The sequence below is a fragment of the Amphibalanus amphitrite genome, unplaced genomic scaffold (assembly GCF_019059575.1).
Source record: "Amphibalanus amphitrite isolate SeventyFive unplaced genomic scaffold, NRLGWU_Aamphi_draft 000226F_arrow, whole genome shotgun sequence".
In the NCBI taxonomy this organism is placed as follows: domain Eukaryota; kingdom Metazoa; phylum Arthropoda; class Thecostraca; order Balanomorpha; family Balanidae; genus Amphibalanus; species Amphibalanus amphitrite.
This window is the reverse complement of record NW_024881721.1, coordinates 667251-691990: the sequence shown is the minus strand read 5'-3', so window position 1 is coordinate 691990 and position 24740 is coordinate 667251. Positions and strand designations below refer to the sequence as shown.

General features: G+C 50.6%; 1 protein-coding gene across 11 annotated transcripts; it reads left to right on the top strand.

The window, feature by feature from the left end:
* Nucleotides 1-932: 932 nt before the first annotated feature.
* On the top strand, nucleotides 933-24206 carry LOC122385647 (WD repeat-containing protein 46-like). 11 transcript variants are annotated; one of them, XM_043374046.1, is made up of 12 exons: nucleotides 933-981; nucleotides 4617-4882; nucleotides 5088-5262; nucleotides 5759-6013; nucleotides 6256-6406; nucleotides 9635-9870; nucleotides 12432-12585; nucleotides 15576-15723; nucleotides 16605-16699; nucleotides 22401-22496; nucleotides 23456-23566; nucleotides 24016-24206. In XM_043374046.1, exons 2-12 carry the CDS (start codon nucleotides 4696-4698, stop codon nucleotides 24136-24138), a joined length of 1731 nt encoding a protein of 576 aa, XP_043229981.1. In that variant the 5' UTR covers nucleotides 933-981; nucleotides 4617-4695; the 3' UTR covers nucleotides 24139-24206. The 11 variants fall into 11 exon arrangements, with proteins under 11 accessions (XP_043229981.1, XP_043229984.1, XP_043229986.1 ...); XM_043374049.1 differs by having other exon boundaries at nucleotides 933-999; XM_043374051.1 differs by lacking the exon at nucleotides 933-981 and adding an exon at nucleotides 3608-3631.
* The last annotated feature ends 534 nt before the right edge of the window (nucleotides 24207-24740 follow it).

Sequence of the window (24740 nt, the reverse complement as noted above, 5' to 3'; positions counted from 1 at the left end):
CTTTGGGAAGAGACGAATCCAATGATACCCAGTTTTACCTTCTCAGGTCAGTCATTGACCTTCCAGGTCAGGTCAAACTAAAAAATGTTGCTGTTTTGGGTCACCGTTGGATATCAAGTGTGCTGCTTATCAAATACCGATGACGATGCTGTTTTCTGGTGCCAAGCCAGCTAGAACCTCTTTGTCACACTACCCGACCAGAACTTTGCTGCTGAGGTCATTTCAGGTCAAGTTAGGTCAAGGTCAATTATATGTGTTTGTATGTCTGTGTGTGTCTGTGTGTATACTGATGTGTGCACCGATTGTTTTTGGGTCCATATTACATGAAATCATGATCTGAGAAGCTTTTACCAAAAATGCAGTCAAAAAAATTCAAAAAAAGTAAATTCAGCTAGCCTAAAACGCAATTATCTTAGATGACCTAGGTTGACCTTGACCCTGACCTTGACCCCTGTACATCGTCGAACAACATGTTCCATGATAGGTGGGAGGTAAGACTGGCAAAAAAGGCCGAAATCAGGGTGTCAAAAGCTCATAAGGCCCATGGCAAACGCAAGATGTTGAGAATTGGTCATTTGGGTCATGACATGACCTGAAAAACAAGGTCATATCTCCGAAACAAAAAATCACAGAAACTTGAAATTTTCAGTGGACATCAAGAAAGGATAGAGGAGCAGCTATACGAAAAATCAGCCTTCTAGCTCTAAAAATGTTGAGTGCAGAGCAGAAAGACTACCTGGGGGGGGGGGGGGGTGGCAACCACCCCCCCCCCATGTGCGGGCGAGGGTTAAGTTGTGAGCTGATAAAAAGTCCTCCGCCCCATGAATGTCAGTCCATCATCCATCAGCAGTGCTACCACTGCTACTGCTACCAAAAAAAATATAAAAAAAAATAACGCGATTTATTGAAACCTTGAACCAAGTAAACAAACCGTCAACAGCAGACCGCCAGACGCCAGTGGGGTCAGGGGTCACCACACTGGTGAGCGGTTGGACAGTGGTGGGTTTGCATGGGTATATAAGAAGTGTTTGCATAATATTTTATTGCTAGATAGCATGGGTGTAGGAGCTGAAAAAATATTGGTGGGTCTAAATATCATTAGTACCTAGCATTTCCACTGTGGCTACGTTAGTTATGTCCAGAGGCGGATACAGCCATTTCCAAAGGGGGTGCTTAAAGGAAATAGTTCACTTTCACGAAATTATTTTTTTTTGCAACGATTTATGATTTTTTATGTTCAAAATAATCAGCAAAGAAAATAAAACCTTTTTATAACAAAAGATTTTTTTTCTATATTTTGATATAGGAAGAACTTTTCAGTTTCTGTAAGGCACCGCGATCCAGTATGAAAAGAGCATGGGTCCCGAAAACAGAGAAATTATCGCAGCCACCGGCATTTGGGCGATCTGCTCGATCTGATAATGTTCCTGAATGTCCTAATTGATCAGTACGAGAATTTCTCTAGAGTTCTCGTAGATAATTTCTCTAGTTTCTGAAGAATTTTCGGGACCCATGCTCTTTTCATACTGGATGGAAATATATGCAAGGCACACATCCTCAACGCAAGACACCTTTTTCGGGACGAGAAATAGAATATCTTTGCCTAGGGTGATCGTTGGGCTGTAAAAGCTCCTGATTTATGCTCGTCTCAGCCCAAGCTACGGAACTGCTATTCCAGTTCAAAACCCATGTTAATTAGTGAACTATTTCCTTTAAAGGGTGCCAAAGTCCGAGAGTCTCTACAAGAGCTGCATATGTGTATGCAGGACTGAGGAGCGAAAGGGGGTGCCAAACTCAGTTTGAACGATATGGTTGAGCTACTGCCGCTGTGTCACTCAGTGATGGCCAGAAAGAACGGTGTACTGCGTGCCTTTGAGAACAAGTGCGAGATGGGTTTCTGAGAGGAATAACGTAAAGAAGATTACCAATCGCGGCTTTTTCATGAGCCATACCGTTATCTAACGGGGACAAACACAGAAAGGCTCAGTCAGAGCTTTTGGTTTGCGAGGTGTTGGAGAAGCTCAGTATGTTAACGCTGTTCAGTGTGATTCCGTTGGCTGTTGCGCTGTGGTCCTATGCAGTCTGTAGAAGCATCGTTTATCTCCTCTCGAAAGTAACACTTATTGTATAATTTTGCTAGCTCGCGAAGTTTAGTCCCAAAGTTAAGGAATGTTCATTGTAATTGCATCAATAAATGCAGGACCGAAAACAAATGCGCTGTTCTTCGTCTATTTCTTGTTGGGATTCTTAATCGACTGATCTCATTTTCTATTACCGGAAACAACTGTTAACACGTTTAACTACGTGGCAACCCTGACTGCGTATAGTATCGCAGGTACGCTGATGTGGCCTTTGGTCGTGGGCATTTACACATGAACCTGCTGCTGCGACCCTTATCTGTCTCCGGATACAGAAGCCCTTGAGAACCGGCGCGGGCGGACCTTTCGGACGAGGTCTTGCCGAGGTGATGCGGGAGGTAGAGGACGGACCGTCCATAGCGCCGGTGAGCTATTCTCTAACTATCTCCCGGGGTCAGGGTGGCTGCAATTTTTTTTGCGCTGCCCTGGCTTGGCCGGACTGACAAAAATGTAAAAAATAAAAAAAAAATTCCCGAAATCCGAGGAGAAAAATAGGGGTAGCTCGTTTTTTTTTTTGTTCCTAAGACTGGACGTTTGAAATTCTCGCCGACTTGCCTGGCGGCGCAATGTTTGCCCCCCCTAAACTCAAATCCTAGATCCGCCACTGTATATTTTGGTTTTCAGTCAATTGTTATCGATAGTTTTATGAACGTTTAGCTGTAATATAAGTGATTTTTAAAGAAAAAACACATATTCTGCTTGCAATTTCGATTTGAGTCCGACCCGCGCCTAGATTCGAGCGCACGACCTTTGGCTCACGGTGCAAGCATCCTAACCACTACACTACCGCGGGCGCAGCGGCCGGCGGAAGGGAGGCTGCGGAGGCATGGGACTTTTCTACGCATTTTCGGAAAAACTAATGGGTTTAGTGAAAAACTGCTCTTAGATAATTAAAAGAAAAATGTCTCGTCTTTCCGATGATGCAATTAGTTTTGTGCTAGCTCCAACAGAGTTTGTTCTACAGCGCTTCAAAAATCGCCCATTTACATGGGACTCAAACGGGGCTTCAAGACTTGCCCCCAGATGACGTCACAAGCTGACGTCACGATCAGGTAGAATCGCCGGACGACCCTACCTGGTTTATAGGGCCTTGGTGCCGCACAGGGTATATTGAGTGAAGTGCCGCAGGCGTCAACGCCCGCGCCGTCTTTGTAACGCCTGCGCCAAAATCACATTCGAAATAAAAGTTATTTTGGGATACGATTGATAAGTTTAGTGACGTATACGTCTGCCTCGAAAAATTGAATTTCACCAGGACCCTCATTAGTCTGAATATTATGATCAATTTGAAGATTTTGTAGCATCACATTAATCACTGTAATCTTGCACAGTTTCCGTTCGTATCTTTGCATCAGTTCACAAATTTTACAGTAAGTTCCATTCAATGATGGATGGTCTCATGACGTCATTTTAAATATACCTGAAAATACTTTTCTAGTCATGAATAGAACGTTGATCTTGAATATCTCGCGTCGCTGTGCTGTGTGTGTTCCGTCTGTATATCTATGGTGTTCCGTGTGTCTGAAACACGTGTGTGCGCTTGGTGTGCGCGCGTGTGTGTGTGTGTGTCGTGTGGTGCGTATGCTTGCGTTAGAATATAAATAAGGGATTGCAAAAAGGACTTGGAAAATTAGGAGAGTTGGATCATATATGCGCAGTGCTGACACGTATAAAGGGCATCTTCTTTCTGCTCTCAACCGGTGGTGCTTGCTTATAAGCTGCGTTTCTGTTTCTGAGCTCCAAAACCTTGTAAATCTGCCATGTTTTCAGCACTTCAACTTGAGCTGTTGCTGGAAGTTGTAGGAATGTTTGATGCCTCCTTGGATATGAAGAATAATTCCTGCAGAATATTCTACTGTGCATTCAGTGAAGTATACAGATGTGGATGGTCATTTTGTGCCACTTTCACATTGTGTGTCACTCGTCAGTTAAGAATAAAAGCCATTTGCTTGGTTCCTATAGAAATGTAAGCAAAAGTTCATTGTATTGGCTGACTCAAGGCTGTGGGCTGACTGTAGAAGGTATATTCCACAGAAATCACACTTCACTTCTAAAACAAAGTTTAAGTTAGCAAGACCAACTAATGACCCTGGCCTTAGCCGCTAGTCCAAGGACCGAGTCAAAGTAGCAACTGCTACCTGCGCCTCTTAACAGCCACATTCACATGGCCTGACAACTGGCACAGTCCAGCCCCAACTCATCCATTGAATGTGCTCTGTGTCGTGACCCATTACCAGTTGCCACTGATAATGAACAGTCAGTATCAGCCTGAAACAGTTACAGCAATTGGAGTAGGCAGAAGCAGTCCATGCTGGTTGGTTCAGGGTTCAGAACAAGGGGGTGCAGTTTGTGCTTATGCAATCTCACTGAAGCATTGGGCTGGTCAAGTTTGTTGTTTGGGTGCTCATCTTGGTTATTTTATTGCACATTCATAGGCTACTCATTGTGCTTTTAAGCATCCACTGTTCCTCTTTTCAGGACTGGGACATGCAAAGCAATTGCAGTTCTTGGGGTGTTACATTTGAAGAATAGTTTTTTATAGTATTTGTTATCTGTCATGGAGTTAGCCAAAGTGCTGACAAAGAAAGAGCGGCGGCAGCTTCGTCAGCAGGGCCGAGTCCCACACAAGTTGAAAGAGCTTTCAAAGGCCACACAGGTTTTGAAAGTTGATCGGAAGAAAGACAATAGGACCAGGCAGCCATGGAACAGGCCGAAAAATGCTGATGATGGAGATCCCTTCCCAGGTGATTATTTAGTTAAAAGTTATGACTTTTAGGGCATCCAATAACTGATTTGAGAATTTGTAGAAAGGATTTTGAAGGATTCCTCTCTTTGAATGTTGTTGCCAATTTTTACACTAGACATCAATAAAATACATCTTCAGACTGTCTGTTCTGTTTACTCATGCATCCATCCTGATTGCCACCTCACCGTGTCCTCTGCCCACAGGACCGGTGCCACACTCCCACTCACAGCTGGACAAGTATGACTGGGGCGAAGGGCTGGACGTGTCGTCCCTCCGGCCGGGCCCGCACCAGGCACACGCCCGGCGCCGGGAGCGGCTCACGGAACAGGCGCTCCATGAGATGGCCACCGGCGAGATGCTGCTTCAGGAGGAGGATGGGTCAGTTTCGTGGGTCCACAGGGCGGGGAGGACCGTGCTGTGGCTGTGAGACTTCTGAAGGGGGTGGGGTGAACTGAAGAGACTGGCGAGCGATGGTCGCTGGGCGGGGCTCGATGCCTGAGTTAGTTTAGCGTGGTAGGTACTAGGTACATAATCTTTTTTGTCGTTGATTTAAAGATCATGTGGTTTCTGAAGATCTGGTAGGCTTTTGTGAAATGGGTTGATCGGTTTCAGTCATCGTTTCATCAATTGATTGTATTTTATTTCAGTGAGTTTGCACTTCACAGTGATGACCATAATATGCACTTCCCGTTATTTGCGCCGTTTCCGTTTGCTATCTTGATTCACGGTGGCCTACCTTCAGCCTGATCGATCGACCCGTCCCGAGATCTGCCCGTGACCGTGAACCGTGCTTGACCATTACACGCCTTGACCATGACCGTGACCTTACCGTGACCTTGATGGTGATCATGACCGTATCGCGATTCACCTTTAGTTTCCTGGAGGCGGACGAGGGCGAGGACACTGCCGACATCAGCCAGTCGGATCTGCGGGACGCCGTCGACATCACGTCTGCCACCAAACAGTTCGAGCTGCGGCTGCGCCAGTTCGGCCCCTACTGCGCCAACTATACGCGCAACGGCCGCCAGCTGCTGCTGGGCGGGTCGCTGGGTCACGTGGCCGCCCTCGACTGGGTCACCAAACAGCTGATGTGCGAGGTCTCTGTCGGCGAATCCGTCCATGACGTCAAGTGAGAACGGGATGTGCTGGGGTTTTAGAGGGCCGATTTGGGTGTTCCGTTTACGGGTGAGGAGAAATGATGGTCGGTAGTGGTCTCAGACATATAATTGCAATGTTTTTGTTTTAAGTCGCATGTTCATTGTTCATTGAGTGTAGGTTTTCTGTGTCTCCAAATGCTACCTCATGTTCACGTCCATCGTTAGGCTTCGGTCAATCTATCGCCGTACTAACGCTTCCCACCTCCGTCGCCAGGTGGCTGCACAACGAGAACATGTTTGCGGTGGCGCAGAAGGAGTGGGTGTTCGTCTACGACAGCCAGGGCACCGAGCTGCACTGTCTGAAGACGCTGCACCGGGCGCTGAAGCTGGAGTTCCTGCCCTACCACTTCCTACTGACCTGCTGTGTGAGTGCTTTATGCATCCATCTTGGGTTTCAAAGCTAAAAGACAAGGGAATGAGGTCGCCCCACGCTAGGTCATGCTCAGTTATTTAGGTTCAATCTCGGTTCCACTTCCACCAGTCCCATCCTTGATTCTTCCCTGGCTCTCGGGGACTGGTTTATCCATCGATGACTTTGGTCCGGAACCTAAATTTATTCATCCAAACTGAAAAAATACTTATTTCCTGAGCGTCGTAAAATTTTAAGTTTATTATTTCTTTCCGTATTTTGTCGATTTTTAAGGTTAATCACCCATGACTCATAAAAGTACCTTCACATTTCGACTCTTACTTCCATGAGCCCTGTCCTAAAACGTGCCCATGATTCATCTGAATGTAGAAAACTGCGTCGGGTATATGGATTTTTCTGGGTGACGTGACAGCATAATGCCCACATAATAGACAATCTGTAAATGTACTATGGTAGAGCCTACTTACGTTTGGATCTGGCTAACTAACTAGGATGATAAAATTCACACTCGATATAACCGAGGCATGGATCCCGCGTTCGATGTCTCCCGGACGACGAAGATTCTACGTCGTCCGGCCAGTCCCGTTCCATAACCACAGCCAAGCCCCCGCGACATTGAACGGGATTGGCCAGGCGGCATGGAATCTTCGTCGTCCGAGAGACATCGAACGCGGGGGGAATCTTTGTGGTCTTAAAAGGCCAATGTCTGACCAAGGTTGGAATGCATCTTGGGGCCGTCGAGCATTCGCAGAATGGAATCGATCACCTGATTCCAATTTGCATGGAAAATGTGGAAAGAATACCCGAAGCGTAAGTATGGTCATGGTGATTAGTGTTTCGAATACCCGAAACGTTCTTGTTTGCGTTAAGTTCTATTGTCTACCCAAGCCGGTAGCACCATGCCCCATTCTCGGTCCAGGGCCCTGTTTCACCGGTGATAGCAGCACGCTGCTATCAAGCTGCTATTACACGTGTCAAATTGGGTTTCCATGGAGAAGTCCACAAGCCTATTCCTCCAACACTACCAGAAGTGTGACGTCAGCTCGCGAAATGGAATAGCAGCGTGCTGCTCTCACTGTTGAAACAGGGCCCTGGCGGCGGCCGTCGCACCAGCTCCAGCGCCAGGTGGCGCAATCGCCGGCTGTGACGTCACGTGACGTCACTTATCATTACCGTACAGCCGGCCGGTCGGGGCGGCCGACTTCCGCGGCCTGCCTGGCCAGCCGGATTCATCGTATCAAACAGAAACTTTGCCGAAAGGTTCACAACCCACATGTCTGGCGGCGCTATCAGGCTTTTCGTGTGACGGCATTATGTCCGCGGAGGGGTTTCCTTTTGGAAGGCGTGCGTTCTTGTTGGCTGCGAGCGGTGTCTTCCGATGTTGACGCGCAAAGCGTTTTAGCGGCAGGGGTTATCCAAATGCCTTGGGTTCGATCCTGCCTAGAAACTTTCCGGTTTACGTTCCATAGACGGTTTTTACTTTTTCATCGCCAGGATTGCAACACGTGTTGTAACATACGAGTTTGCTTACTCGAAGCATCAAGTGAATAAGTTCTCATGATTAAAATGCATTAATGGAGAGATGTCATTTTCTGACCAAAGTCCAACCTGTCACCGCGGCCATCTATGCCCCACTGACGACGCTCCGTACCGTACCGTCCCACCACAGCCGCCCGTATCAGCAGGTGCTCCTATCGCCCCCCCCCCCTGTGACGTCACGCCAACCGAGCGCCGCCGGGCGGCCGCCGCTGCCGCGTCTGTCGGCCTGCCCTGCCGTCCGGATACATCGCTTCACTAAAAACTTTGATGAGTTTACAGAAACCATTGGTCCGGCGGCGCAATCAGGCTTTTGTGTTTTCCTCGCCCGGTAGCCGCATGGCTGTGGGGGTTTTGATGGTGGACTCGGAAAGAATGGGGCTGGTGCCTTTCTGAAGTAATCAATGGAAATGTGTGCACGGCGGTATCGGTAGACCTGTTGGCGCCACGGGTTCGATCCTTGCTTGCAACAACATATGAGTGACAAGTCATTGTGTTTTTATTCACGACCTTCACCTGGTTCAGCACGTGCTTCAAACTGTCATAAGTCTATTTAACCCGCGAGTTGCTGGGGGGGCGTTAAACGCCCCCACTTTTTTTGCCGGGCCATAGCATAAAAACGGCGCGCCTGCAAATTTTGGGTACCTGTAGGGAATTAAATGAAGTGTATTGTGACAAAGTTTCAAAAAAATCGGTCGGAAAATTTTTGAGATATCGAGGTTTTAGTGACGTCATGATTTCTGAGTTTTCGACCAAAAACGGCATATGTTCAAAAAATCATATAAAATCACAGAATAGACATACAGACATGCCGTAAACGCCATTAGACTGCCAATACCATGAACAATCAAATGGCTATCTTCGATTATTGATTATCGTTCCGCATTTTCCAAAAGCTTGAACTGAATCTTGGCAATTTCTCGTGACTACTTTAGGACCATGATACATGCATTTCTTAAATTGAACTTTTTGAGCCAAACACGTACACATATGATAAAATGAATGTCACCATCGTGTTCTACGCCCCAAATTACCCATAAAACATGTGTCACAGGCTGCGAATATCAGTTTTGATTTTCGGGGATATTTGCCTACCCGGTTGACCTGACCTTGACCCTGACCTATGCTTGACTGACCCCTATATGGAGCTGACACTCTTGTAGGCCTTATATGATGGATTGTGCACCGTTTTGACAGAGTTTATGACGAGAGGCGCCCATTGCGAAGTCCTGAAGTCCATGCTACTGAAAGCCCGATTTCAGGTGTTTGACCTGACCTTGACCCGACCTGTGACCTCAAAATTCAACTTTAAAGTACTCATCTGAAGCGACTCGTCGCGTTCTTTCGTTTGCCGCCTCGTGCGTTTCGCTGCGCCTATTGGTTCTCGAGTTATCGGCTGGGGGCGTTTAACGCCCCCCCCCCCCCCCAGCAAACGGTGGGTGGCGAAATACCCCAGCAACTGCCGGGTTAAGGGCACCGGGTAACTTCTAGGTTTGGCGTCTTATCGACATTTTTCTCTCCACCGTAAGTCGTAAAACAGCCGTTTAGTCTAAACTGACTTGATATGGCCTGATTTAACACTCAACCCTGACAGCTCTGGCGAATGTATGTAGTGTGGCTCGCTAAACTGTATTGACCAGCTCAGCCGAGCTGACTTGACCTGACCTGATCTCTTCCCATCCAACAGACGGAGCGGGGCCTTCTCAACTGGCTGGACGTCAGCACGGGCCGGATCGTCACCCAGACGCACACACGGATGGGCCGACTGGGCGTCATGTGTCAGAACCCAGCGAACGCCGTGCTGTGTCTGGGTCACACGCGCGGCGTGGTCAGTATGTGGACGCCCAACGTACCGGAGCCCGTGGCCAAGATACTCTGCCACCCGCACCCTGTCCAGGCCGTCAGTGTCGATCACACGGGCACGTGAGTGATGAGGGGAGAAGGGAGGGATGTTTTAGGGGCTTTGGACAATTGATGAGGTAGAGAGGGGAAGGGAAAGAGAGGAGGGTGGGACCACACCTGCACGTGAGCGTTGAGGGGAGAGGGGAGGGCTGGATATAAAAGTCTTGGATGGAGGGTTGGCGAGGGAGATAGAGAAGGGAGAGAAGGGAGGATGAAGGGTGGTGGAGACTTATAACTGGGAACTGATGAAAAGCGGTGTCACGGTGAAATAATTGGCGATTGGCGTTTGCTCGTTTGTTTTGTTGGGATCTTTCGGTCTAATCAGACCATTGCAGAGCCGGAAGAATGCTAGGAATTAGGGGGGATCCATTGATCTGGGCGGGCACCTGGGTGACCCGTCGAGACTGAGCCCATCACCTGGTCTGGACAGGCCACCCAACCCCCTGACAGTCACTGCACCCGGCTACGGGCCTGCTCATGGGATGAAGCTGCCCGCATAGGATAAAGTTACCCGTCCAGCCCGGAAAAGGGATGGAGGCGTAGAGGAGAAGGATTTGACTATCCTGAGGATGGAAACTATGGAACGGAGGATTGACGTATTTGCAAATACGTTGTTAGAGCTCTTTTTAGAAACTTCACACGATAGATTTGTGTGCATTGGTATTATGTAAGTTGACGTGCAAGCGTTTGACGATTCTTAGAATGCTGTTAGCAACTTAATGAAATATGACGAAATTTACTGTCTTCCTCATAAAACTGCCATTTATCGTTATGAACTGGTTTTCGCTGTGTTCTGAGCGTTGAACACCCCGTTTCGCTGGATGTGGCACTGGCAGGGTGACCGGCTGAGACTCGTTCGGACGAGTGCCGGGAGATGTCGCAGCGGTCGCTCCCGGCTTAGCCGTGGTTGTGGTTGTGGTGTGCCCAACTGTATCTACAGAGTAGACTACTGGCTTAACGGGCGTTGGAGGGGCAGATGGAGCAGGCAAGAGAATTAGCGAAACGGCTTGGGCTGAGCATATTGCCCTCTCTCGGAATATGCTGGAAGGGATTTGACAGATGCAAACTTGAATTCTAATAGATGTTTTACCCTCAGTGAAGTTGCTCATTCTTTTCAATGAAAGATAGGCACTAATATGAACAGGTGAACACCTAGAAATGAATGCCAAAATGGATGTTTCTGGTGGGATTGAATGTGAATCCGCTCATCTGCTTACGATTTCACTTTTAAGTAACTGAGCTTTCAACCATACAAAAGAAAAGTTATGCACATTTAGATGCCAAATTGAATAGAATCGTAACGTTTACATTGTTTAGACAATACCACGTGAACAGACAATTGGTAGACGGTAGTCTTATTTGCTGGAAAATAACGACATCTATGCCTCCATAAATATTCTGAGCAGTGTTCAATGCCATGTTATGTTTGGATAGCGGCATCACATTCTCAATTGATTACCGTTCGGTACTCATTCATTTTGGACATGATGTAGCCTCTCTTCGGGGTCAGTTTACCCCGCTGTCTCGATTGGGAGGAATTTGTGGGAGGTTTCCGATGAATGATGCAACTGTTTCTGTCTGTGTTAACTTGTGCGTGCTGGTCACGCGGTGCGTGTTTACACATATTTGACCGATCTCGTAGCAGAGTCCTGGCCGTCTGGCGCATGAAGCTGGCCTGTTTTAGCCATTTAATCCAAGCGATGCGTATTAGAGGATAAATATTTGGGCGATCTCGGGGTCAAACAGTGACATGTTAAGAGGTCTTGGTGACCATTTTCCGGATTGAGAGGAGCAAACACGTCTCGCTGAGGTTTATTTTCGTTTGCAAATAGCTCACCGTGTCCAGACGGTTCTAAGACGTAATTGGGCTTGATTTCCGCGGTCCTGGAGGCGTTTGTGCCTGTGTCAGCGGGCGGGGTATCTGTCCACGTGTCAGGCTGACCACGTGACTCTCCCGCACTCCTGGAAGGCTCTCCCGCTCGCTCGCCGCAACTGTGCCGTCATGACACGGCCAATTGCTGTTGCGACTTGTTGACAAGTGTTGAGAACGCTGATGCGGAACGGCTTGCACAGCCGCGGAAAAAGCTCGTCAGCCCTCTGACCACAGGCCGCAGTCTTGTGTATTATGAGCGTGTAACCTTGCGGTAATAATGGGTCATTACCCATCGCTTTATTTAGATTGTTGTGCGGTTGCAAAGTCCGGGTTCAAGACGTTGCATTTGAATTGTGAAATGCCTTATTCCCACTGAAATGCGGAGGTCTCTTTATTTCCCTCTTGACATTTCCTAGCAGCAGTAAAAGAGCGACAAAGTGTCAGAAAGATTCGCAAGGCAGAATGAGTGAGCACCACATAACACAGCCTGTGAGAACGTCATCAAAACCAAGTAGTATCATCATCGCACGAGACATGCCTTATTGTTAAGCTCACTCTGTGGTGTTTGTCTTTATCTGTTCACCACTGCTTTGGGTATAGGTTCCGTGTAATCACTCTCTTGTGTGTCACCCGCTAACTTGGCACATGTCATGTGGTAAAGACACATTGCTAATGACCCGGTGACCCGACCCTGTTCCTCCTTCGTCAGGTATCTGGCCACGGGCAGTGTGGACCGGACTGTGAAGGTGTGGGATCTGCGCACCTACGGCTGTCTACAGTCGTACCGGCTGGGTGCGGGAGCCAGTCACCTGCAGTGGAGCCAGAAGCACCTGCTGGCAGCCGCTGTCGGTAACACAGTGGAGGTAGGTGCTCAGTAATTCACGGTCCCGCCGTGTTTGGTGAAAGATAGGGGCGATGCCCAATGCCCTGTTCTGTGGCGAAAGACATGATGAGGGAGGGGGGGGGGGGGTCAATGCTAGAGGCTTCCACAGTTAATGCCGGGCGATTGAGAGTGTATCGAATTTCAGGTTTGAGCTGAGATATACATCCGTCTGTGTGTCATGTATAATCAGTGTGCCAGTCCCTTAATCAGTCTTTTATTACTGTTAACCCGCGCCCCGTAGGGGGGGGGGGCCGAAACGGCCCCCCCCCTGTCCTTTTCGGTCGATATCTCCTAAACCGCTTCAGATATCGCCACCAAACTTTCAGGACCCCTCCGGGCATCAATTTTACACATTGTGACCAAAAATTTTTCCAGAGGCTATGATAGGTTGGCCACAAATGACGTCAGAATGACGTCATGTTCTGTCATTTTCGACCGAAAAAAGACCTTCGCGAGAAGAATTGTCAGGCCTACAGCTTTGAAGATACAGAAAAATGATCAAGACATAAAAGATGTAGAATTGACAGGGCTACAAAACTGCTATCTCGGATTTTTGAAATTTTTGAGTTTTGAACCCCAAAAATCAAAAAAACATTTTTTTGGATATATTAGCCAAAAAATCCAAAAAGTTTTTTGAGTTTCAAAAAAACCGGAATATATGTGATAGTACCTACCGTCTTCTATCTACATACCGAATTTCAGATCGATACCTCGTTTTTTCGGCCAAGTTATAGCGAAAAAACTTCAAAATTGATGACGTCAAATTTTCAAACTCAATTTTTGGCAGTTCTAGACCTCGTAGAGCAAAACAAAGACCACCATTAGACTCCCCGTGACGAGCTGCATCGAATCGATACCCATTTTATGCAAAAATATCAACTTTGAAATTTGACCTTATTTGACCTGACCTTGACCTGACCTTCACCAAAACGTGACCTAGGCTGGCCCCAAAGGCTGCCTAACCCACATAATCGCATTTGTCATGTAAAATGGACCATAAAACATGTATCACACGACACTTTCATATTGTGACCCCGGTGACCTGACCTCGCTGTGACCTGACCTGGTATCAGTGACCTCAGATAGCAAAGTATGTGTTTGACGAACAATGCACCATCGATGGTTTTCAATAAATTACCAATTAACTCGATTTCACAACACATTTCTTGAAATGCCTGTGAACGGTGAAAATCTGACCTTTGACCTGACCTGTGACGTCATCGGTTTGACCTAGGTCAATGAAATTTGGTCACAAGGTAGTTCCCGGGTGGGGCTATCGAACGCCGTTTGAATTTTGAAAATCGGCCGGTAACTTTCCGAGATCTTAGGGGGGGGGGGGCCGAAACGGCCCCCCCCCCTACGGGTGGTAGGGTCCGCCGGTAGCCCTACGGGGCGCGGGTTAATTACCCTGCAGCGCAGTTTATAGCTCTGTCGGCTCTCCGCCCAGTGTAGGTACAGCGGTGTGTGGCGCGCCGTTCAGTTACTGTGTGACAAACTGCGGTTGGCAGCGACTCGTCCCTTCCCGTTCACGGCGTGTGGTCCGTCTCCGTTCGGCGAAACACGGAACCAGTTCGGCTCACTGACATTTGGCCAAACCGCACGACATACGGCACACTATCCCGTGGTCTCCGTATTGAGCGGTGTGGAACCGGTGAGATAGAGCGCCGCCACAGCGATCAGCTACCAAAGACAAAGACCGCTGGCTTAATCCGGCTAATCAGCAAACAGCGCTAGTGGCTGATGGTCAGCAAATGAACACGTCAAAGCCGGTTTACCAAAGTAGCCGCTCGAACAGGATTGCCGAGTTTTATCCGCCACAATGGTGCCTCATGCCATTGCCTTGTTGGTCCGGTCGGCGTGTCAGAGTCGCGTGGCGGGGGCCGGTTGGCAGCGCGGCCGATCCGCTCACAATGCGGCCAGTGAAGTCACTGCGGCTCCGGCTCCCGGCGGTGCGTAAAACTGCTGCCGGTCCGGCGGCCTGTCGTGTGTCCGTCCCGGACCCGGTGGCGGCGTCTCAGCACCTGACCGACCGGCCTTGCCACCCGCCCGAGCGCTGTTCTGGGAAACCACCCGGCCCGGGCCGCCGGACTGTATTGTAGCGGCCGGTGGGCAGCGGGTGCAGACTAACTGTAGGAGCAGGAAGACCCGCTGCCGGTGGGGACAATGGGCCCGGCAGCGCTGCGACGGCTCCCGACCGGCAGGGCTGGGCTGGCGTCTGATTGTGTCGTCAGTGGTCACATCCGCTGCTCATTGGCAGGTCCTGGAAATGAAGCCGATCTATTCGGAAGCGGGTCATTGACGCTCATTGTTTCATGTCGGGTAATATGGTCATTGTGAATCATTGTAAAAAAGTGATGTCGTTTGATTCCTTATCTTTATGCTTCTTACCTTCCATTGTGTCTCGAGTCGACCCTTGATATCGCTTGCCCCGGTAATGCTAATCTAGCCTTATCACTTAGACCAGTAAACAGGTGCTTCATTTATACCAACTCATTCGTCATAGCAAAGATAAGAACGTTATCTTGAATCAGCTGGGCAGATAAATTGCACCCATCACTTCTCTTAGCTGTCATCCCCATTTCGCTTACTTTATCGGCTCTCTTAGTTAACTGTAAAGCTGTGCCGCCCCAGATGATTCACCTCTGCCGCTGTCTTACTAAACCGCGATCTGATATCTGACCGTGATCTACCTTGAACCCTGTCCCCGACTGCTAAGATCGACCCTGACCTCTAACTGCTGACTTTCGTTGTAGCCAACTTCTGACTTCTAATCGTGACTCGGCACTGCTAAACTCTCACTGCTGGCAACTAAATACCACCCTCTGAACATTTGTACCTCTGTCCTCGAATCCCTAGTCCCAACCTTCTGCCATTGCATGATGACCCTTGCCATTTAAGCCCTGACCGTAGACGGTAGACACCTAAACTCCCGCCCTCTACTCTCTGACACATTTCCCTCCTCCCCTGCAGGTGTACCGTGACTGTATCACCGGTACCCCTGATCGTCCGTACCTGAGACACAAGATGGCGGGCTCGGTCAGCGGGCTCCAGTTCTGTCCCTACGAGGACGTGCTCGGCTGCGGACACAGAAACGGCTTCACCAGCATGCTGGTACCCGGTAGGTGGCGCGGCGAGCGGTCGGCTGGAGATTGGGTTCGGCGGCGCTGACCCTACGAGAGGGAGGGACGGGAGCCCCACAGGAGGGGACTGTAGGGACGGGAGCCCCGCGGGAGGGGACTGTAGGGACGGGAGCCCCATAGGAGGGGACTCGAGGGACGGGAGGGTGTTTACGGTAACAAGGTTAGGTAGAGGATATCGGTAAATTGTGGCGTTGTATGCATTCCGTGGTGAGAGTTGTGATTATGGATTTGCTTGGGCTACAAGATTGGTTTATCTTGTATGTACTAAGGGAGTCACTTATGTTGAGAATGCTGAATGTGTTTGGCATATCCACCGATTTCATCACTCTCGGTCGATGGACGGTGGCTCTCTCGGGCCTGTAATCTCTGTGGCGACTGTTTGGTGAGCTGTAGGTGTCGAACTGGCCGCGGGGGGACGGTAAGTATCACCGCTCGGGCGCCTCTGCCGCGCGGACCACAGGCACCGCCGGGCGCCGGGCGGCCCCCGCGACCGCTCCAGCAGACGGGCGCGCGGCGCCTCCCTATCTGCGGCGACACCCGGCGGGGCGGCCCCGCCCTGGGGGACGGTCCGCGGGGTCCGCGCGTGCCGCCGGCCGTCCCCAGGGCGCAGTGAGGCGCGCCAGCCGCGGTAACGGATCGTGGACACACTGATACGAGGCAGACGCCCCGGGCTGCAGCCGGCAGGCGCGCGCCGTGCGCCGAAAACGCCAATGTGTATACCGAGCTGATAGCCGCCGGAAACGCGCGCGTGGAAATTAACAGCGGTTTAATGACCTCGCCAACTGTATACATGAAGCCAAGCCTGTTTGGCTGAAGACGACTATCTCATGTAGTGACCTTTGTTCCTTGCCGCCCTCAGGTGCCGGCCAGGCCAACTTTGACGCGTACGAGAGCAACCCGTACCAGACCAAGAAGCAACGGCGTGAGGCGGAGGTCAAACAATTGCTGGAAAAGGTAAGTGGCGACTTAGTGGCTGGATGGGCGACATACTTGTCGCGCACCTGCATTGTAGAATGTCGGGAAGTACCTGCTCAGGAGAATGTGCTGTGTATTACAATGTGGTCAGACCAGTTATATAGCCAACACTGAAGTTTTTCTGAGTGTCGTATATGCTTAGCTGTCTTTTTATTGTCAGAATTGGCATTGTCATGGTTTGTCGACTGACACTCTTGCTTTAGGCTAGGAAGAAAACTGGTAACCCTTGGCACCTTATGGGTGGTTCGGATCTCTGGTGTAGAGTCTTTTGATGCATGAACGCAGTAAGAGCGAGTGATCAGCGGGGCATGACGGCGCTCAGCTGTTCGATGAATCAATTATTGGAGGCTGCTGATCATCCTGTGATCTGTCATAGCCAAGAATTTGGTTTGATGTGTTGTCTGATATTCCGAATCGTAAACTTTTCTCAATAGTCTTGCTCATTGGTTTTTCATCGGTGACGTCAAATCATGCCTATGCGGGTTTTCTAGAACGACTGGGATGTGACTTTCATCTCTAAATCTGTTGGGTTCCCAAACTTTTTGGATCGATTCCCCCACTAAACGCTACTGTAACATCATTTCACTTCCCCCTACCGTTATTTGGGGATATACGATGTCCGTTACTTTGAATTAGGAGGCACGGGCCTCTCAATAGGCCTCTACGGCCACATGCAGCCCTAGTAATTCCCCCAAGGGGAGCCCCCGGCTGGGAATCTTTGCTCTATCTTAACTTCATATTTGCTCGGATAAACTCTGCAGGGTTACTATGCAAAATGAAAATTGCGTCACTCCTAGCAAGAAGTGACATCTGTATGACATCCGACGTTAAACTATTCCTTCGGACAGGGGTGACTGCCCTTGTCTGTTTGATTGGACAATGTAGGCCTGAGAATCTGCGCAGTACGGCGATCAATAGACGTACCGACTTGTCTTCCTTAGTCGCGATGTGACTTTTTATTCCAGCCATCCTGTCGAGTATGGACGGACGTGGGCGTTATTAGGTAGTGAAGTTGTTCTTAGTAGAATCAGGCTCACGTCATGTTCCGCCTTTCTGTTGATGAATAACCCCTCTGAGATGTGTGCGCGGCGGCGACTTTCCGGGCGCTGGCGGCCGGTGGCCGGGGTGCGGCGCCGTGCCGTCGGGTGGCAGTCACTGCTCCGATACGATCGGCGGGGGCGGCGCTGGTTCTCCGAGTGGCGGGTCATTACTGGGTGTGCGTGGACGGAGACTAGCACGGAGCGCCACCAAAATGTTCCGACTCTGTCGTTTTTCTGTCTGCGCCACCGATTTGTGCCATTCGAACAGGTAGCACCATAGCAGGAAATCAGAGCGCTTCGTGATGGTATTATAGGTAAAAGTCACAAGGCCTCTCCGGATATGATATCTTCTTCGGAGGAAAGCCGTGATGCAACTGAACAAACACCAGCAAACAATACGACTCGTTCGCGAGGTGCCGTAAAATGGGGTGTTTGTCTGGTTACCGTGTGCCTGTGACTGTTCGGTAGTGACAGGGCGACTGTCCCACGCGGCTCAGAGCGCGGCCCCAGAGCTCCCGGCTCCCCGACGGTCACACAGGCACGTGTGGACAACAATTGTCCGTGTCTGGGGCAGCATTTTTACTGGATTATGTATTAGCATTAGTCACCTTGGCTCATTGTGATAAGTGTTTTTGTCGTTTTGATGACGAGGAAATGCAAATGTGATGTCCTTGCTTCCGCGTTGTCTGCCGTCTGGCGCTGATAGGCTGTTGACTCAGATGGCCATTTTTCTTCTCGAGGGACTCTGCCGGTATGGATCGGGTCAGTATTAGTGGGAATTATCGTATCGCCACTAGATCGGTTCCGTGTTGCAGATTAAGGTGACCGTCCGTGTGTAAGTGTGAGTTGGTGGCGCGGTGACACCACCGATCGGGTGTGCGCAGTGGGAGAGCTGTCTCCTTTTCCCCACTGCGCCCACCTCGGTGCCATCGTGCCCCTGTCACGGTGTGGCACACTACTCGCGTATCGTGTCCACGCGACACGATGCCGTGAAGAGCACCTTGGCCGGCGCCAGCACGAGATGGTGCGCATAGTTGACGGTCCCGGCGGACGACCGCTGTCCAGCCGAGGTGATAGTGTCACTCCCCGACCCGCGTGCCGTGTGTAAACACACCACAGTGCGCCTCGGACGGCTGTCACCTCTGCGCTTCTACTCGGAACGCCAGCAAACGTGTCAACCATTCCCGGCTTCAAACGCGCCCGAGCGGCCGCTGCCAGACCGAGTTTTTCGGACGTCGCTCATTCCTCCTTCTCGTGGGACTTACCTGTTTGCGCGCAAAACCTGTTGCGCAGCCTAGAGAAGGTCGTACGGGCGTCGGGTGGCAAATAGCTATGAAGTCAGATGATGATGTGACCGGCGAGGCAAACCGGCTCGTCGGGCGAACAGTTTCCTGTGGCCAGAATGCATATGTGATGATGGGCAGGGTGATACGACAAGGACAGTGACGCGATCGGTTTCCGACTTGCACTCGATGAGCTTCATTTCTCCGGCTGGCCGGGATGGTTTGAGGCACACCTGTGGATAGATTAATGGGTATCGAGCGGTTACTGTCGGCTTTGGTAGCCCGGGTGGGAAAAATCGTGAATATATCTTTTGGATATTCACGATTGAGGAATGAGCTTCTCCCTATGAGCTTCATCCAATCATCCTATGACGTCTTACAGTGACTTACGTACACAGCATGTGAAAGGGCTGCCGAGAATCACTTCCGTTAATCTTGCAACTATGTCCTGGTCATCTGTAAACAAATAATGGTGCAGTTTGATGTCAAACTTGTTACTGGCATGCAATACGTGGGTGCAACCAGTAGAGCACCAAAATGACTGCATGACAAAAGCAGCATCGATGTATCAGGTTTCCAGTCGCCTGTTCTGTCTTCCCAGTTGACACTATCTGCTAACATGCCTGTCGCATGCTTGCAACTTGCACCTTAAACAACTCCTAATTGCCGATTCAGTTCATTGTTCACGTACCAAGTGAAATGCAAAACTGCTAAATCGCATCATTTTCCATGTAATTGTGTCGAAAACATTTCTCCGAAGTTAAATGTTCTTCTAGCTTGCAGGCTCTCTCATGCCTCATATCCGGCATGCACACAGACATCCCTGGTGCATGGATTCACGCAGCATGGAATATTACCGGCTCTATGCATCGTCGGCTGTTCCCAAAACCAGACTAGATATGAGATAGCAACGGCTCAAATCATTTCGCTTCCTTGAGTGAAATTGCTCGAGGATCCAGATCGAGTGCGCGTCTTGAAGTTGGCCTGGATAGTAGATGACCTTGATAAGCAAGCTTATTTGTGTAGTTGATTTCCACCTCATCAGTTGTTCGATATGGGAGCGAGAATACCGTTCCACTTGACATGTAGTGCTCATCTGATATGCCTGACCTTCTTTGTTGATGTCCGTATTTTATCACATTGTCCTTGCCAAGGTCGATTATCACTAATCCTCAAAGTCTTTTATGCCGTAACATTTACGGATATCTGCCGTCTTATGCATAACTCGCGCAATTTGCGTCACACCGTGTATTATTTTTGTCACCGCATCTCTGTGGCGCTGGGGTCTTCCGCAGTGTTTCCAACAAGCAGCTCTTCTGATAACCCGCGCCGCGCGGCCCCAGTTCCGTGTGTCCTATCCGGCAAGAGCGGGACCTGTGACGCCCGGCGCGGCGCTGGAATCCTGCGAAAGCCGCTCTGTCGCCGAGTCCGTCCGCAAATATCAAATAAGCCGCTCGCCACAACCTGTTTGCAAGAAAACAGTTTTTGCCGCCGGCTGACCCGTGTTGCCGTGTGACTTACCTGCTAATGTATAACCTGTTGCGCGGTTTAGCGAATCGAGCATAGAAAGTGCTGTAACGTATCCCTTAGAGATAGCATCGGTTACACGTTTCGAACTCGGCGTGTGACGCAATGTGCCCTCTCGTTCCCTCTGTCGTGGTGTGAGAAAATGCGGCCCGTGAGAGGGGAGTATAAATAGCTAGGCGGCCTATTCGGGGTGTGAAAACACTCTCGTATTGACATTTCCGTGTGTGCCCGGCGCCGGTTAGTGCTGAACAGGCCCTCGGCGCCGAGTATCCACATTGCCCGCTCCACTGATTGGTGGCCTTGGCTCGGACAGGCCGACCTTTGACCCGGTCAGGGGCGGCCCGCGTGCTTTGCGTGCAGCTAGAAAAGCGGGGTCCCGTAAACTTCTTGGTGATTGTATACGGAGCGACATGATTCGGTTCGGTGATTGGTAGAGTTCGGAAATACTTGCACGGATGTTCTGAGAGCATCCGCGAGGCCAGCACCGTATCCATAGTGCCGGCTTCGTCCTATCGCTCAGCTGTGAGACGATCCATCCGGAACTGTCCCACAACCAGCTCATTTCCCACCCATCCCCCGTTCCTGTTGCCCCACTAACCCCTCGCCTCCATCCCAAGCCACACGCACGTCTGTTCCTTCCTCCCCCGCGGAAGACCGAGTCGCGATGTCTCATTGAGCCGTAGCGGCGACAGTTTCCTGGTACGGACTCGTACCGCGTCGCGTCTCTTCCCAGGCGGGAGGGAAGCGGCGCCACCGCGCCGGGCCAGCGCGCCGCCCAAATCGCAACGCCAAGGCCATGACACATCAGCGCGCCATGTGGGATGGGTGTGAGTGCGATGATTTCAGAGCTCATTAGTCATTAAGTGGGCCACGCTGGGCGCGCCCGTCTGACCCGCCGCCTGTTGCCGGGTCATCGGTCGTTTAGAGGCGGCTGGCCGGTCGGACAGGGTGGCACAGAGGTCACTTAGCTCAGAAAGGTCACGAGGGTGGGTCAGTGGATGAGTGGCAACAGGGGCGCCCCTGGATTCCTGGCGATCCTGAGAAATGTCCAGGGAGCGAACCGCGTCGATTTTTTTGGAGCTGCACTGCTGCTGACTTGGTATTGACATTGGCAGGGATGTTCTGATCACGATCGCGTTGGACTAGGACAACGTTTGTATTCATTTGTGTTTCTCTCTCTCTCTCTCTCTCTCTCTCTCTCTCTCTCTCTCTCTCTCTCTCTCTCTCTCTCTCTCTCTCTCTCTCTCTCTCTCTCTCTCTCTCTCTCTCTCTCTCTCTCTCTCTCTCTCTCTCTCTCTCTCTCTCTCTCTCTCTCTCTCTCTCTCTCTCTCTCTCTCTCTCTCTCTCTCTCTCTCTCTCTCTCTCTCTCTCTCTCTCTCTCTCTCTCTCTCTCTCTCTCTCTCTCTCTCTCTCTCTCTCTCTCTCTCTCTCTCTCTCTCTCTCTCTCTCTCTCTCTCTCTCTCTCTCTCTCTCTCTCTCTCTCTCTCTCTCTCTCTCTCTCTCTCTCTCTCTCTCTCTCTCTCTCTCTCTATCTCTCTCTCTCTCTCTCTCTATCTCTCTCTCTCTCTCTCTCTCTCTCTCTCTCTCTCTCTCTCTCTCTCTCTCTCTCTCTCTCTCTCTCTCTCTCTCTCTCTCTCCATCCTCTCTTAGCTTTTTCATATCTCACATTTGATCCTCAGCGTACTCTGCCACATCTCCCATTCATCCAGTCACCGCACTTTTCACATCTCCTCTCGTTACTTTTGTCTCATCACTCTTCTCACCTTATTGATCCTAGCCTTACTGCCTCCATCTACCCTTCTCACCCCCGTTCTCCCCTTATACTCGCAGATTCAGCCGGAGCTGATCACTTTGGACCCGGTCGCCCTGGGACAGGTGGACACCGCCACACTGCAGGAGAAGGTCCAGGCCAAGGAGAAACTATTGGTGAGTGACGACCTCCCCCTCCCCACACCGCACCCAAAAATAGAACACCTACGCTGCGATCGGCTGCAACGCAGTTACACGTTACATAATAACATGGAAGTTTATAACTGGAGATAACTATGACGGCGTTTATGAGGTTGCTGATGAGATGCAGCGGAGAGGTTGCTGCATCTTATATAAGACGAAAAAGGATGCTGCAACTTTTTTCGCATCTGATGTGCCTTATGTGATTTTTATTTACCATGTTTTTATTCACGTCACAAATTAGTATGAGCTTCGTGACTCATTACGTTTGTTGGTAATAAATGTTAGCAGAATTCCGATGCTGTTTCAGACTAAAATCTCCATTGTTTTGCTGTTTGATGTGGCTCTCTTCGCTTTACCCTTGGTGTGTCCGCTGGCGGTCTCCGCTCTGTTTTGCTCCGCGCCTGTCCTTGATGTGTCTCCCGGGTGGCCTCGTATGGTGACGCGCCGGCCGGCCGGCCGGGCGGCCTCGGCGCAACGTGAGCCCGTCCGTCTTGTCTGTGCGTGGTGTGTGTGTCTGTGTGTGTGGGGGGGGAGGGGAGGGGGCAGTGCGTATGTGTCCAGGCGTGACGTCCGGTGACGACCACCAGGTGCGTCGCCAGCCATCTCGTCCTCCGATCAATCCCAGGTGTGAATCGCAGCAAGGGACGCAGGGTTTCACCTTGTGTCCAACTGCGTACGCACAGAGAGTTCGAGATTGTGCGTGCGTGGCAGGCGTGATCAACTGCGAACTTCCGCTGACGACACTCTGCTGTCCACCTGTCCTTCAGCCCGCCTGTCCTTCCATCCATCTGTCCGTCCGTCTGTGCGTTTGTCAGTCTGGTTTAGACCAGTTGGACAGCCGGCTGGCCGGTCGGTCCGACGACCCTCACTGCCCGTCCGGAATGTTTGTATACCGCGCACTCCGCTGACTTGACGTCTGTTTTGCCACGCAGTTCGTCAAAACGCCCAAGATCGACTACACTCCCAGGAAGAAGACCAAGGGCCGCAGCAAAGACGGCAAAATGGCCGCGCGCAAGAAGGGTGTTCGAGGCCTCGAACAACGGGTACGCTCCGGGGCGAGGCCGGGCGGAGAGGGGGGGGGGGTCGATTGTTTATTGTCTCCTGTCGCTGACAGTGTTTGCTGGTGGTGTTTTTACACGTGCGGGACGCATCTGGAACGGATCGTCCGACGCTGAGAGTTGTTCTTGGTCCGGAATGCGACAGCGAGCCTCACTTAATATTTATGCCAGTACTCATCAGAGAGCCATTAAGAGAGACCGCTACACAAAGAAGAATTAGCGCCTCCAATGGGTCATGCTAATATGTGACTGGTTATCACAATATTCATGAATGTTATTGATTAAGTGCACATTAAGAAACATTTCTTATTGCTTGTAAGGATATGCGATGCTGTCATTTTAGAGCATCCGCTGTTGATTGATAACGTTAGTGAAGTTATGCACTGCTCGGTGTTGTCTGTACCATATACTGACCCTCTGATGTTTGTTTTCAGAAATACATCAAGGAGGCGAAGAAGGCGTCCAAGGCCCTTATCGAGGCCGAGAAGGGCCCTGCCAAGGCGGCGACCGCGACCAAAAAGGCTGTGCTCGACCGATTCAAGAAGAAATCACTATAGGTGCGACTTTCGACATAAAACAATGCTATCTGTATATCGCCCAAGTGAAATACATTTTGTCGACCGTGTATCAGCTGGTGCATATTGTTGTAGGCGCGCAGCTCGCGTGGTATTCCCTGTCCCCACGCGGTGCGATGTTGGATATACTGTCCGAACCGGGGCCGGTCCGGTAATGCCAGCGCTACCTATCAGTCGATCAAGGCCATTGCCCGTCCTGTATCGGGCGTGCTAAAACACAGCCGGCGTTTTTCTGTGGGCTGCACCCGTATACGCGGCTACGTCAATCAAGATATCACGTGTGCCGTGCGATGGAACTAGTCTTCAGGTGCCATATACGGCTGCAGTCCGCCGCCGCTGCCCGTCACTGGTCGTCCAGCCGGTGGGACGCGCCGATAAAACGTTTAAACGTTTATACTGGTGCCGAGCGATGGCACGGCGGACGGTGACCGTGAGAGGTCACTGACGAGCCGCCGGGGTCAGTCAGTGACCCCAGCGACCCTGCCACCCGCAAGGGTTCGGTGCCGCGCTGACCCTCTCTAGCTCTGTGTAGTTTGGCAGACGATCGGGGTGATCCTCCACTACGATCGGCCCGAGCTCATTGG